The sequence below is a fragment of the Poecilia latipinna genome, unplaced genomic scaffold (genome assembly GCF_001443285.1).
Source record: "Poecilia latipinna isolate Pla-1442-1.1 unplaced genomic scaffold, P_latipinna-1.0 Scaffold207, whole genome shotgun sequence".
Taxonomy (NCBI): domain Eukaryota; kingdom Metazoa; phylum Chordata; class Actinopteri; order Cyprinodontiformes; family Poeciliidae; genus Poecilia; species Poecilia latipinna.
The window spans coordinates 420,322-433,693 of record NW_015112823.1 but is presented as its reverse complement, the minus strand read 5'-3'; the positions used below and the strand labels follow the sequence as shown (position 1 = coordinate 433,693).

At 36.4% G+C, this 13,372-nt stretch overlaps 1 protein-coding gene across 3 annotated transcripts; it reads right to left on the bottom strand.

Annotated features, from left to right (window-relative positions):
- Positions 1 to 5,843: 5,843 nt before the first annotated feature.
- On the bottom strand, positions 5,844 to 12,353 carry btbd10b (BTB (POZ) domain containing 10b). Of its 3 annotated transcripts, none has more exons than XM_015031425.1 (9): positions 12,239 to 12,353; positions 11,693 to 11,840; positions 9,648 to 9,844; positions 9,110 to 9,422; positions 8,901 to 9,003; positions 8,271 to 8,391; positions 7,300 to 7,497; positions 7,072 to 7,182; positions 5,844 to 6,417 (listed from the first exon to the last, which is right to left on the bottom strand). In XM_015031425.1, exons 2-9 carry the CDS (start codon positions 11,791 to 11,793, stop codon positions 6,086 to 6,088), a joined length of 1,476 nt encoding a protein of 491 aa, XP_014886911.1. In that variant the 5' UTR covers positions 11,794 to 11,840; positions 12,239 to 12,353; the 3' UTR covers positions 5,844 to 6,085. The 3 variants fall into 3 exon arrangements, with proteins under 3 accessions (XP_014886911.1, XP_014886913.1, XP_014886914.1); XM_015031427.1 differs by having other exon boundaries at positions 9,648 to 9,841; positions 12,239 to 12,351; XM_015031428.1 differs by lacking the exon at positions 11,693 to 11,840 and having other exon boundaries at positions 9,648 to 9,841; positions 12,239 to 12,351.
- Positions 12,354 to 13,372: the final 1,019 nt, after the last annotated feature.

Below are 13,372 nucleotides of genomic sequence, written 5' to 3'. Positions count from 1 at the left end.
TTCAAAATCAAACCCGTTCATCATGGGAAGGGTTAAAAGACCAATTCCAAGTCACCTCAAGTCCATCATTCTACAGTGAGAAAGAATATGTACAAGAGGAACAGCTGTTTACAGCTGTTGACATTATGGCTGCTTATAGGTACTCTACACAACCTAATAGTCATTTTTATAAAACAAACTTCTCCCCCTCCATATTCATATATTCTCATTATGACGCTGGAAGTCTGTTAAAGAAGGAGAAATCCCCAGAGCTGCACTCAAAGAGCCAACTAGTTAGAAAATACATGCATGTTGCTAATCAACGAAAGATTTGGAAAAAAAAAATAAACTAAGCTAAAATAAACTAATAATAAACTAAAATAATAAATAATAATAAAATAATAATAAAATAATAATAAACTAAGGATGGAAAAAAACAATAAATTATGTTCATATTTTTCTATTGTAATTCCTTGGAATATGCCCAAGTTTTTATCTGAAAAAAGCATGCAAGTTAAATGGAGTAAGGATTGCCTGAGAAAATCTGACACTTAGTAAAAAATATAATTTTTGCATTTGGAGTTGTTTTTGTTTATGCGTAGCGTTTGAGAGACAAACGCTCAAAAATGTTGAGATACCGATTCCTATTAGAGACAGACAAGTGAGAAATAATCTCCATGGAGAGCAGGAGAGCACTCATCACACTTAAGTGGAAGTCTGACCTATTGAAGGTGGGGCCTTATTATGGAGTGTTGTTGTGGAAACCAGTCATCTGGGACCAAGCAGTGTGGGAAACCAGATACTACAAGGAATCTTGATCCCTGCAAGGAATCTGGTGCTTGAAAGACTAAACTTTAATAAGGAAGGAATTATATATGCTTTGAATGTTTTCTTTTGGCGTTTGCTTTTTCTTAATTCTTCAGAAATTCACTTAAGCTATGACAAGATATTAAAAAAAATAGTTTATGTCAAGAAAGAGTTTCTGTAATTTGAAGGTTTGGCAAAACTATTTTAATATGTATAAGCAATTTACATATTCTGAATAGAATCTTTTGTCCAATTAAAATAGTAAGTCCAGAGTAAGACAAGCTGGACGTTTACATGGCCTGATTAAAGAATGTCTAAATCTTCATTAGTATGTAGATGGAAAGCCAAGAAATTTGGTGGGGATGAGGGATTAAGTGAAATTTGGGTGACATAGTAAGAAAGGAATTATGTGGAGTCAATTGGATTGAGAGCTTTTTTTTGTAAGAAAAATAAAATTTTTAAAGGAAGGCTTTGGAGTCAAGCAGCAGTCGACTGCTGAGTCACAAACCAGCATTTGCAGCACAGCTTGCCGCAGGAAGTCAGAAAAGCTCATTCCTGGGAGAGGGGATTGATTACAATTCATTTGGTGTGTATGATAACCACTTACATGTAGTTGTTGCTGACAATCAGCAGAACACAAAACAGGACAAATGCTCCTTTTTAAATGATTCATGTACTGCCAGCAAGACTATAAAGCAGCATGTACATTACCGCAGTGACAAAGGAATAAGTCCACACAGTTTAATTGCATTGTGGGCATTCTCAGGTCAGATTGGAGTTATAGTCTCTCACACATGATCTGGGTCTGCCTCTGGTTCTTCCAGTGAGACTCTGGGGAAACCAGGATCTTAAACACCAGTAGAGAGCATGATGACAGAGCAGATGAAGTATTCTGCAGGAATAGGGGAGATGTGTGAAATCCAAAACAGGAAAAGAAAAATCAAAAGGCTATGAGCCACTATGAAGACAAAAGCATTCAGTTCTCTGGTTTGTTATGACTAGAATCTGATCAGATAAATAATATTTTCCTTCTCTGTGGTTCAGCAGCTTCACAGTTTCCATTGTGACTTTAAGTTTGGACATAACTGGAAGAAACTGCAAAACACAAGCATGCAAATTCAAGAATGTACAAGAATTTTAAAGAAGTTCTTTTGTTTGTTAGCTCCCCCATCACCCCAGAGTGAGTCAGTCTTTATTAGTTAATACAGAGTGCAATGCAAAACCCACTGGAGAAAAAAAGCGTTCCAGTTTGCTTCGAACATCGTAAAACATGAGCCAAAGTCGTCTGCAGCCTTGTTTATGATTAGGATTTTTATGACTGCTGTGCTACAATCAAGCCATTAGTACTTTCCTTCTTAAATTACGTTTGCGTGATTCTTGACCCTTTGTGTCGTTTCCCTCTCTGGTTTCACATTGTACAGCTTTTTTGTTTTTGCTCTTTCCGCTTCTTCTCAGGATTACAAATTGTGTGTCGCAGAGGTAAGAGTCAAAAAAGTACATAAGATACATAGTATCCCTTTTGATGCCAATCATTAAAAGGCAAAAACGATAACCTAAAATAACTTACAACAGCATCTATCAGTTTGATCCAAATCTTTGAATATCTGAGAAAATCTTGGATAGAAATGAACTTTATAGCAATACATTGTGAAAGGATGCATTAGCAGATGGGATTGATAAAGAAAATAAGCCTAGGTATTTTAATTTACAATATTTCATTGCTCAATGGGCTGCATGCTGAGACAGTGGTTAGCACTGCTGCATTGCAACAAGAAAGTCCTGAGTTCAAATATTTTTGCCTGGAGTTTGCGTATTTTCCTCAAACAAGCTTTTATTCTCTATGGGTGCCACAGCTTCTTCCCACAGTCCAAAAGCAAGTAAATTAGGCTAATTGGTTACTCTGAATTGCCATTTGGCACAAGTGTACACACATGGCTGTTTGTCCTGTATGATTCTGCGATAGACTGGCGACCTGTCCAGGGTGTAGCCCGTCCCTCGCTCAATGATTGCTGGAAACAGGCACCTCCCTGGTGTATAGACAATGGACGGATGGATGATGCTTCAAAATTAATGGTGTGAAACTTTTATGGTTTGTAATTATCATGTTCTTTGGGCAGAGATGAAAGTGATAGATTGAAAAATGGCAAAAAAAACAAAAAAAAACAAAACATGGACACCATAGCAGATTAAATCACAGATGAGTCTCCCATTGTTTGTTTCACAGCATTTTAAAACCACCCACAGTGTCTAAAATTAAATTCCACACGTTGCGATGTGCCGTATCGACATGTAATCCTGCAAAAAAGCAGATGGTTAGAGACAAGCAAAGTCTTAAGTTCCATGTTCGCATTTCTTTGGCTGAATTATATTAAATTAGAAGACACCAGAGTCTGTCCTCAGCCAGCTGTTGACAGATTGAAAGGTTGCATTAGATGTTCGGAAAATTCTTTGTATCCATTTTAAAGCTTAAGCTGTTATTCCTGACTAAAAATGTTCACCACACTAATAGATAAAAAGTTTGGCTTGAACATTAATTGCTTAAATTAACAAGTGGCTGCAGCAAAAAAAAAAAAAAAACAAACCTAAATGCAGTATTTGCTAAATTAATTTAACGTAACCTGACCGTGTGAGACTGACATATAACCACACAAACCTCCCTGAAGAGGTTCAGTCAACAGAAGAAATGGGTTCAAACCACCTGACTCGTGTGCTTCTGTAATTAGAAATTGAAAACTATAACGGTGTCATTAACTCTAAATAGCAAACTTGCGTTCAACACTTGAAATGGGTTTCTAAATGCCATTTTCTTTTAGTTTATTTCGCAGGTCGCTGTGACAAAATTCCACAAAAATTGAACTGTTACTGTAATGTGTGAAAAATATTGTAACTTAAGAATGAGAGAAACATTTTAATCTGAAACAGAAGTTGCAAAAAAGTGAATGTAGAGTTTATAAATGTGTTGGGTACAAGTTCCCATAGAGGTCCATTATTTCCAGCTCTGACTGCTGCTAAGCTTCTTGTGGGCTGAAGTCTGAGTGGATTCACTTCTGCTTAAGAGGTTAAACCAAAAGTCTGCAACCTGTGGCTCTCACAGTGGTTCTTAATAACTGTGGCTGAAAATGATGTAGAACTAAGACATGTTCCAAAATAAAAGAAAAAAATACTTAAAAATAATCAAGTTGTACATATTTCATCCCCCTTGTCTTCCCCCGAATGTAGTCCTATTAAGAAAAATGAATGCATTCCTTTATGTGTGAAATTTTTGTTTGCTTCAAAACCTAACACGTAAAAAATGTGGTTCCTAATTGATCCACAAAGCATGCAACAACTGTACATGCTGTTATTTTTTTTAAGGAGTCGTGTGCTTTCTCAGGTTTTTGTGGCTCCAGATAGTTTTTAACCAGAAACTGGAGAAAAAAAAATGCTATTAGGATTAGGATCTATATAACCCATTTATATAGACATTCTGTCTACACTATTGAGAATAAAATCCTGTGAAATATATGTGGACTTTTATTAGAAATCAGTTATTCTCTACTGCCCACATGTGGTGAGAAGAAGTTATAGCCACTCATGAAATATCTCATGAGAGCTTTTTGTTTCAACATTTTGTTTTTATACGGAGTGTTTTGTACTTTAATAGTAATAATAATTAAAACACACTCCCAACCCTAAATCCAGGACTCCTTCCAACTCTAATTCCATCCCTCAATCCTAATTCAAACCTGGATTCCAACACTCCTTCCAAACCTATTTAAAACCTTAATTACAACCCTCCTTTTGAAGCGCAGCATATTAAAATGATAATTATTGAAAGCCCATTTGCAAAACTTCTCATTAGCTTTTAAGTTATTTTTGACCTATCTGAATAAATTAGCCCACCGTTCCAATATCACCACCAGCTGACACTGATATCAGCCAAAAATAATCTAACTGGCTATCTCAAGAACAAATCGTAAATATATAAATATTCGTACATTACAGAAGTTCTACTTAGACACAAACTGTGTCTGGTGGACGTCCCTTATTTTACGTTCTGAAAGGTGGTAACCCTAACTTTTGTACACATTTTCTTTTATAAACAAAGCTTAGTTGAAGGTAGGGTGGCCTGATGTTCCCCAGATCTCTGGAGAGTCCATACAGGTGCAGATATGGGGGAATTAGCATTTAGCTAATTAAAGCTTGTCAACTGTTATGACCTTACAGTTTAGCTTTGTAAACAATGTTCTTCACAAATTTCTAATACTCTTTGGGTGGGATCTTTGCTTTGACTGAAAGCTTTCACTCCTCTTCTGTTTTTCTATTTGCAGGCTTTTTCTTTATTCTGCCAATTTATTATTTTTCTGCAACTCTCCTGCAGTTGACTTCAAATGCTTCTGCAATGTTCACTAAAAATATTCAGTTTACTGCATTCACGCTGTATTTTCACAGGAAATGCAATTTTTTTTCTAGCTTTACTTTAGGAGGGAGGCTGAGAAATTAAAAAAAATGTAACTACTTCAAAAAGTCAACATTTTTATACTTTTTGAAGGATTGATGAGACACTTAAGTGTGCAAAACATTTTGTAATTATGGCTCATACATAATGTTTATATTTCACCTTTATTTCATGATTTCATGTCAGTTTTAAACAACAAATTCAAGCTCAGCACAAACAAACTGACCACGACAGCCTGTGCTCTGCTGAATATCTTGGCTGCAGGAGCATAAAATCACATCAAATCCAGCCAATGACTACATTTCCCATGGCTAGGATTTTGAAGACATCTGTGAGGAGTTCAGCTGGAGATCATGACACTAAATGGTTATGTCTGATTTTTTTTTTCTTCCCCATGACCAGTTGGATTGATTTTTCTCCTTTCACAAGTCTTCCCTTCAAAGCACATTGAGGAGGTCACTCCAAAAATTGTGTGACAAAACCAAGAAGAAACAATGACACCACAAGTGTTCAGCCAAACCCATCAAATTAATGTACAAGAACAATGTAAATAATAATAATAATATTAATACCAAGTGTTTTTACAGATTTGTTTCCAAACAAAAATAAATTCCTTTGGTCAAGTAAAAAAAAAAAAAAAAAAAAAAAATGAAAACAACGGGAAATTCTTTCTTGTACAATCTCCCGTTTCCTCATGTTTCTTTTTCTACAGTCTTCCTGGTTCTTTGAGGCTCTAAGGCTGCAAAGGAGGTGTCAAGGCAATATGGTTATGGTGCCCCAGGAGCTCCATGCTGCAGCATGCTGGGAAAAGGACTAGAGGAGTAAGAGAGGGGCAGAGGCATTGAGAGAGGAGCAGAGTCCTCAGACAGCAGGTGAAGGTGCATCAGGATCAGGCTCGTTGCTGTAGTTGTTGCTGTAGTGATTCCCACTGGGTGGGTGATTGGGTAGGATGTCCAGTTCATCCACCTGTGGGCCAGGGTGCATCACAACCAGCTGGTCCTGGGGGATATCTGCAGCTGCTGCAGCCAGGTTGGTGATGGACTTGGACTTTACGCACTGAAAGTCCACATGTCGGCTTTTGCCCTCTTCCTTTTCCCAGGACATGCGGATGAAGGGCCTCTGCACATAGTTGTAGATCACCTCGGGGCGACCCCCTGGGCGCTTCTTCACTTTCTCCTTATAAGTGGGGTAACCTGTTGACAGAATATATGCAGTTCTTATTTTACGCTTGCCAATCTCAATTAAAACTCTTTAAACACTTGTATTATTTTAACAGGGTTTCTTCACATTTTATGTAAAATTCCATATTTCAAATTCCTTTTCCAGATAACTTTCTGAAAAAGAAAAAGGAAGAAAGGAAGGAGAGAAAGGGAGTCGATCAGAAAAAAAAACACAAACACACACACACAGGAGGGGGGAATAATGTAGAGTTGAAGAAAAGACATAAGTATGAAAGTATGAAAGAAAGTGTATAAGGAAGGAAAGAATGAATGAAAGAATGAGAAAAGACAATAGAATAGGGAATAAAGTCTGAAAACACAAGACATGTTTAACCTTAGTTCATCCCTGCTAACCTTTTATCTAAACCCTGAAATTAACTATTACTTCTCTTTTAAAGAAGTGAATCAGTACGACATCAGTGAGACACACTAATTCAATCCCATAAAATAACAGATGATAATTAACCAAAATCTGAATCCTAATTTTTCCAGTAAAGGAAAAAAAGCCTCCAAGTCAAACATTCAGTGCACTTTTTAAATCATGAAGTCAAATTCTTCCACAAACATTTCATGAAAGTCTGACTTGGAAAAACACAGAACACATTTTTCCTGGAAAGTCCAGCATACCTTCAATACCCAGCCTTATTTTCTTTAGCCCCCTCTCCTTTAAAACTGATTTGGCAACGTCTCGGTTCTCGATGTACTTGAAAAATCTGTACAGTTTTGTGCTGTAAATAACTGCAATGAGAACAAATAAAAGGTTATTAAATTAAATTTACCACACATTTCTGCTGTGAACACAAAATACAAAACCTCATCAGTGTCCGTTTTCTGCAGAAGCAGGCAGGCACTTACTCTGTGAATACTCCTCGCCCATTTGTGGTGGATACTCTTCATCCCAGTCCACCACATCATCATCTGTCAGAACTACAATGTGACATTCCCTCTCTCCACTCTGAGCACTGGCCACCATTAAGGGCAGAACCATTTCCTCGAGGTAAAACTCAAACTGATGTCGAGCGCCGTCATTGGACAGCTCATGCATCAGGGCACCTGGGAAAAAGAGACGAGTTCAAAATTAAATGTGATCTACTTCAGTAAGGTCACCGAAGCAGTAAACGTGCACAGATCATTCAAACAAGCCATTTGGCCGCCCTGTTTTAGAAAAGGCTTAGGAAAAAAGTGAATTTTTTTTTTTTACTTGCACTACCAAAATACATTATCATTGATGGAGAAAAGAGTGTTATGGAAACTTCTAAAAATTATTTAATTTCCTGCTTTCACATACAGGTATTAGAAATCTCAAAATAAATTTTTTGCTCATTTTTTCCCCAAGTATGCATATTTAAAAACACTTTGATCAAAATTTAGTTTTAGTGTATAAAAGCAACCGTCGTGTCCTGAAAGTTGAATCGGTGCTGATGAACTGTGATTAAATAGACTATAATAGATCTAAGCCTGTCCAAAACATGTCAAAACAATTGGCAGCATTTCTGCAGCAGCTGTCAACAGTCCTAATCTACAATGTTTGGCAGTGCTGAACAAAAGGAGCTTTCAGACACTGAAGGCACCAAGGATTTAGCCTTCTTCTTCTAGCTACTGCATCAAAAACAAAAGTCGTGCTAAATTTTCTGAACGTTTTTTTTCTCGAGTTCGTCTGAGTCTAAATTAAATTAATCCACAGAAATCTGGAACAGCACCCTCTGACCGATGAAATGTGTTTTTCTTCCCTCTTTTAACAAAGTGCTATGAAAATGTGACACTGCTGTTCTGAAGCTGCATGCCTTAATGTGCGACTGTAAAAACCTCAACATAGGGGAACTCACTAAGGTCTCTGCATTTGATGGTGCTATAGTCGAAGGAGATGCATAGATAGTCACACGCCTCCCGCAACTCAGGGATGGAGATTCCATCTGGACAACGGATTATCCCAGATTTGTAGTAATCCTGTTAATTAGATAAAAATCACAAAGAAGACAGTTGTTTCAAACACTGTGGATCCATTAACTCATAAAATATACACAAGTAAACCAAAAGCTTTAATTAAGGTGACATAAGTAACCTGGTTGTGTATTTTACACCTCTGAGATTTACAAGTTAAAACTCTTACTGTATGTTAAATTGTCACTAGGTGGGTTATTTGTAAGCAACATTCATTTACACACACAAAAACATTTTAAAGTTAATAATTAATAAAGTATGAGACAAAATTTTGTAAACTAATTGGATGTGATAGCTGGAACTAAGAGCAGAATAATCCAGTCTTTTCATCTTTATCATCAAACTGTTTGACCACACTGTCCTGTTATTAATGTCTTTCTAATGAAAATTAGTTCACTTTAAAGGAGATTTGTTTTAGCTTAGGAGTAATTAAAAGCACACATGAGGTGTATTATGTACACATTTCAGTCTACAAGCTCTTAAATGAATAGAGACAACATTAGAAGGAAACTGACCAAAATTGCTCGGAAAACTGTTGAGCTGATGCCCTCGGCCACCTCGTACTCCCCCTTCTCGTTGGGCCTTGTAAAGTTATGTTCCCTTCCAGAGCCAAACATCCTGCAACAAAGAAGCTCAGGTTTATATTCTCAATCCAGCGGGAAGAACATCTGATGTTTAATTTAGTTAAAAACTACACCAGACAGTGAGTGTTATTGTGCTGTACCTGCCCAACATGGTGTTGGGTTGTGCAGTGAAGATGGAAGGGTCTACTACAAAGCGTGTGTTGTCGACAATCAGAGTGACTCTCTCTGAGGTTCTCGTGTTTCGGTTTCCAACGAGGGCATTTGCGCCTCCCTCCTTAGGATTGTCATAGACGAAAACCATTTCTCCGGCGCCCAAACTTTTGAAGGTGCCGTCAGAACTAGACAAGCTACTGTTGCGACTGCTCACAACTCCGCTGCTGCTGGAACCACTGGGTGAGACTCTCTGAGGCCTGGGGCTACTGGGCCTTGATGAAGGACCATCTCGATCTCGATCTTCACACAAAGGAACAACAGTTTCTCAATTAAATTTTAATTTGGAGGATAAGTTAAACTGTAAGCATCCAGGTTAAAATGCATTATTAAAAAAAAAAGCATTATTTGTTGGATTTATGATATGTAAACCACAAGTGAGCTTTGGGTTTCAGTCGGCTGTTCTCAATAGTGACCGACAGGAGCTGGAGAACCATTACATGACTTATATGCAGGCTCTCTACTCACCACTGTTGTGTTGGCGGGTGGGTGAGGTGACGTTTCGAATGCAGGGGGTTAGTTGCCCTTCTCTCTCATGTGAGGAGTCCCTAGAGCGATCGCTGGAACGACGGCGGTCACGTGAGCGGTCGCAACCCCCACTGGCACCATGCAAGCTCATGTTCCTCTGTTCTGCCTCCACTCGAGAAGCTCTGGCCTGACTGCTGCTTTTTAAGAGAAAACCACATATAATTTTCATTCCTTCTTTTCCTCAAGGCCAAAACATTTCCATTGAAGTTGTAACAATGCGATTGCTCTAGTTTAATATACCGCTTTCCATTTTGGCTCCAGAAATTACTATTTTGTCCCATTTTGCCCAGTGAATACACTGTCTCCGACTCTATGTACTTACGCTTTGAGTTAGTTTATTTATTTTTTTAAGTATTTTCATGAATTACCAAGATAGTCATGACATTTTTTTTAAAGATCACATAAAAAAAAATAGTGTGTGTGTGTATATATATATATATATATATATATATATATATATATATATATACACATTTTTTTCCCCTTTACATCAATTTCCATTTATTTTTACTCATGTAAATTATGCCAGATTTTTATCCAGAGCAACAACAACAAAAAATAAATACATATTTATCTACAGTTAAGCACATTATAGAAATTCACTTAAAATTATTGGTTGTCAATCGCATCATGTACAAAATGTTCCCTGGTGGGCACAACTTGATGATTGGTTGATATGAAACTTTCTATGGTAAATGGCTCTATTTAGTGCCTAAAAACATCAGATACAAGACAAAACAAAAAAGCTGGCATGGCAAAAGGGCAAAATGGGCAGCTCCACACTAACACAATCAGAAAGTCACTCAAAGCAGAAAATTATCAGAGTTTAAACACATCTACTCTTAAGAGGTTGTAAATCACTCTTTTAACACTTGCATTGTATGTTTGCACCAATAGGATTTTACAAGAGGCATTAAGTAGAGCACCTGTAATCACTCGTACAACTGGACTGACAACATTCTAAAATGTTCAAATGACAAAGGGACAAAAACAAAAAAAAGAAAAACTAGAAAGGCCAATGTTGAGAATGAAAACCACCCTCTCAACACCACCCTGTACTTTTCCTCTCACATCTACTTCCTTATCTGACTCATGATCAAGCTTTTTGGTCACAGGTAAGTAATCAACTTAAACTGAATGTAAGCTACTCAAAAAGATTATTAGCGGAAACCAACAAAAACAGTGGCATGAGTACATCTCAATAATAGTTCTAGTTCTTCAAACAAACTGGCCGTCACCATGTTAGACTACAGGTTTGAGACAAATAAACAAAATAAATACAAAAACAAAGTAGGGCAATGTAACTTATTATCTTGTAGAAAAATTTGTCTAGAGTTAAAAAATGAATTACAAAATTGAATCAAAATGACATTTAAGCACAACGCAATGAAAAAAATTTAAGAAAAATGCTACAACTAAAGAAAACAGACAACTTATTACTTTCAATGATTTTATATTTTCATCCCTTAACAAATTAATTAGTTTATGTACCATTTGTTTGTGAAGTTGGAAATCCTAAATCTCTTTTGAATGTAAAAAAAAAAAAAAACATCTCTGTATTGAGAACAAGTGTTGTATTGTTTATAATTTTCTGTGCCTCCACAATCACATCATATTAGGTAAAAGACTTAAAATACTGAACATCTCTGTTCCCTAAAGTTGCATGGAGGAATAAGTTCAGTAAACATTACACAATCTCTAAAATACTGAGAATGGATACTCCTATTTAAACATTAACATTCTAAAACATTTATTTCCACATTAAATGCAACAGAATTGTTATTGATGAGTTGGAATTAAGAAGGTAAAGAGAATAAATGTATTCTCTGTATAAACCTTATTTTTTTTCTAAAAATATTTGAGAGATGCGTGACAAAGTTAAATTTCAGAATAAACTGACATCCATAAGTAGCTCAGACTTTTTTCATTTATGTATTTATTTTACAGTTTTAGAAGATGTCGCATTTTTTTCAAATTGAGCTCACCTCGAATGCTTGCAGAGTTTGCGAGGTCGGTTCGGTGTGATGCGTTCCCAGTTTTCCGTGTCACTAGAGTTACTGTCATATGACTGCAGACGTGCTGCCATCACCCGAACAGGGGGGAGTCTGGTCTGGATCTTTCACCGTTCATTATCTGTTCAGACGTAAAGGGTAAAAATCAACAAGTCAGTTTACTCCCCCTATCATTGTCAGCCTCTGGAAAACCCTAAACTACCTTACGAAATTAATTTTAAACGACTACATGTTTTATGCAAGACAAACCTGATGGTCTTGCGCGCTTAAACGACATACAAATTGAACCACTGGAAATAAAACGTAGGAAACACTTCTGTTGGCTGAGTCAGCCCACGATTGGGCTAAATACTTAGCATACTTAGCTTGCTAACATTAGCTTGCTTTGTTAGCCGTTCAATAATAAGTTATAATCAGTTTTTCTTCTATAATAGTACGGAAACCAAATTTACACCAAACTTACTCACATACGTGAGTTAATATTATCAAAAGAAAAGGCACAATTAAAGAAATACACACCTATCTTGCTTCGGTTTCCGCTATAATCCCAGAAGCTTCATAGCAAACCATCCCTTTCAAAACACTCACTCAGGTGACGTACAACGTGACAACGGTTGACGCCTTGACGTGCTGACGTAGACGAAGCGAGAATCTTAGCTGGTGTGCGGTTTGGTTTTATTTGTTCACTATATAAATTTAAACGCTTCAGTTGACCATTAAACCTACTTCAGAATGAACTTAGCTACTGTTTTCTTTAAGTATTGCAAGAATTTCAATTGTCTCCTTAAAATGAAATCAAACGAAGAACAACTACCAGATCTCGCGATAAGTTGGATATGTTTTCATGTTAGAAAAAAAGGCAACAATTGCAACTTTTTTTTTTAGCTTTATTCTAAATCTTAATATCTGGTATAGATTAAAAATAGCAATTATAAAATGTAGTATAATTTCCAATAAAGCTTAGCCCACAAATTCTTGAAATATGTTGGTATTTTACTGTTGCAAGTTAGTAGCAAGCTTTTTAACTGTTTTGTATACACAGGATAAATCATCTTTCCTTGGTGCATTTTTACACACAACAATAAATAGATAAATACACTAGAACAATAAGTCAAAAGACAATTGCTTACTAAAATGTGTTATGGCTGGAAGGAGTTATTTACTTTTTTCTTTGTTTTTCCTTTTCTCATCTCCGTGCTATGGAACTAAAATTCCCACAAGATTATCTGAGCTGCAACTATTTTACTGTAGGTCAGATCACTAATAACATCGTTTAATCATATTATGTTCCTCTTGTTCTTCTTCTTCTTATATACCAGTTATTGTACTCTAATCCTGAGCTCCTGCTAAGCAAACCACAAGCTTTGAAGACTTTTTTGCACCCTTTTCTTCCATTCTGTTCCCTATGTTTTTGATTTGAAACTTACACAAAGCATATCGTAAACAACACCATCACAGTAATTAGATGCTCAACCAGATATCCAGTAAAAAGTCAGGAGAACAAAGTTCAACAGGCTTCACTTTATATAGGTCATACAGGCCATTTCCCTGTTTGTAAGTATAATAAGTCATAAACTCTGATTCAAATGACACACAAATTACACATAATTAATTTTAAAAAAGTATTGATGAAATTTCAAAGTAATAGAGATG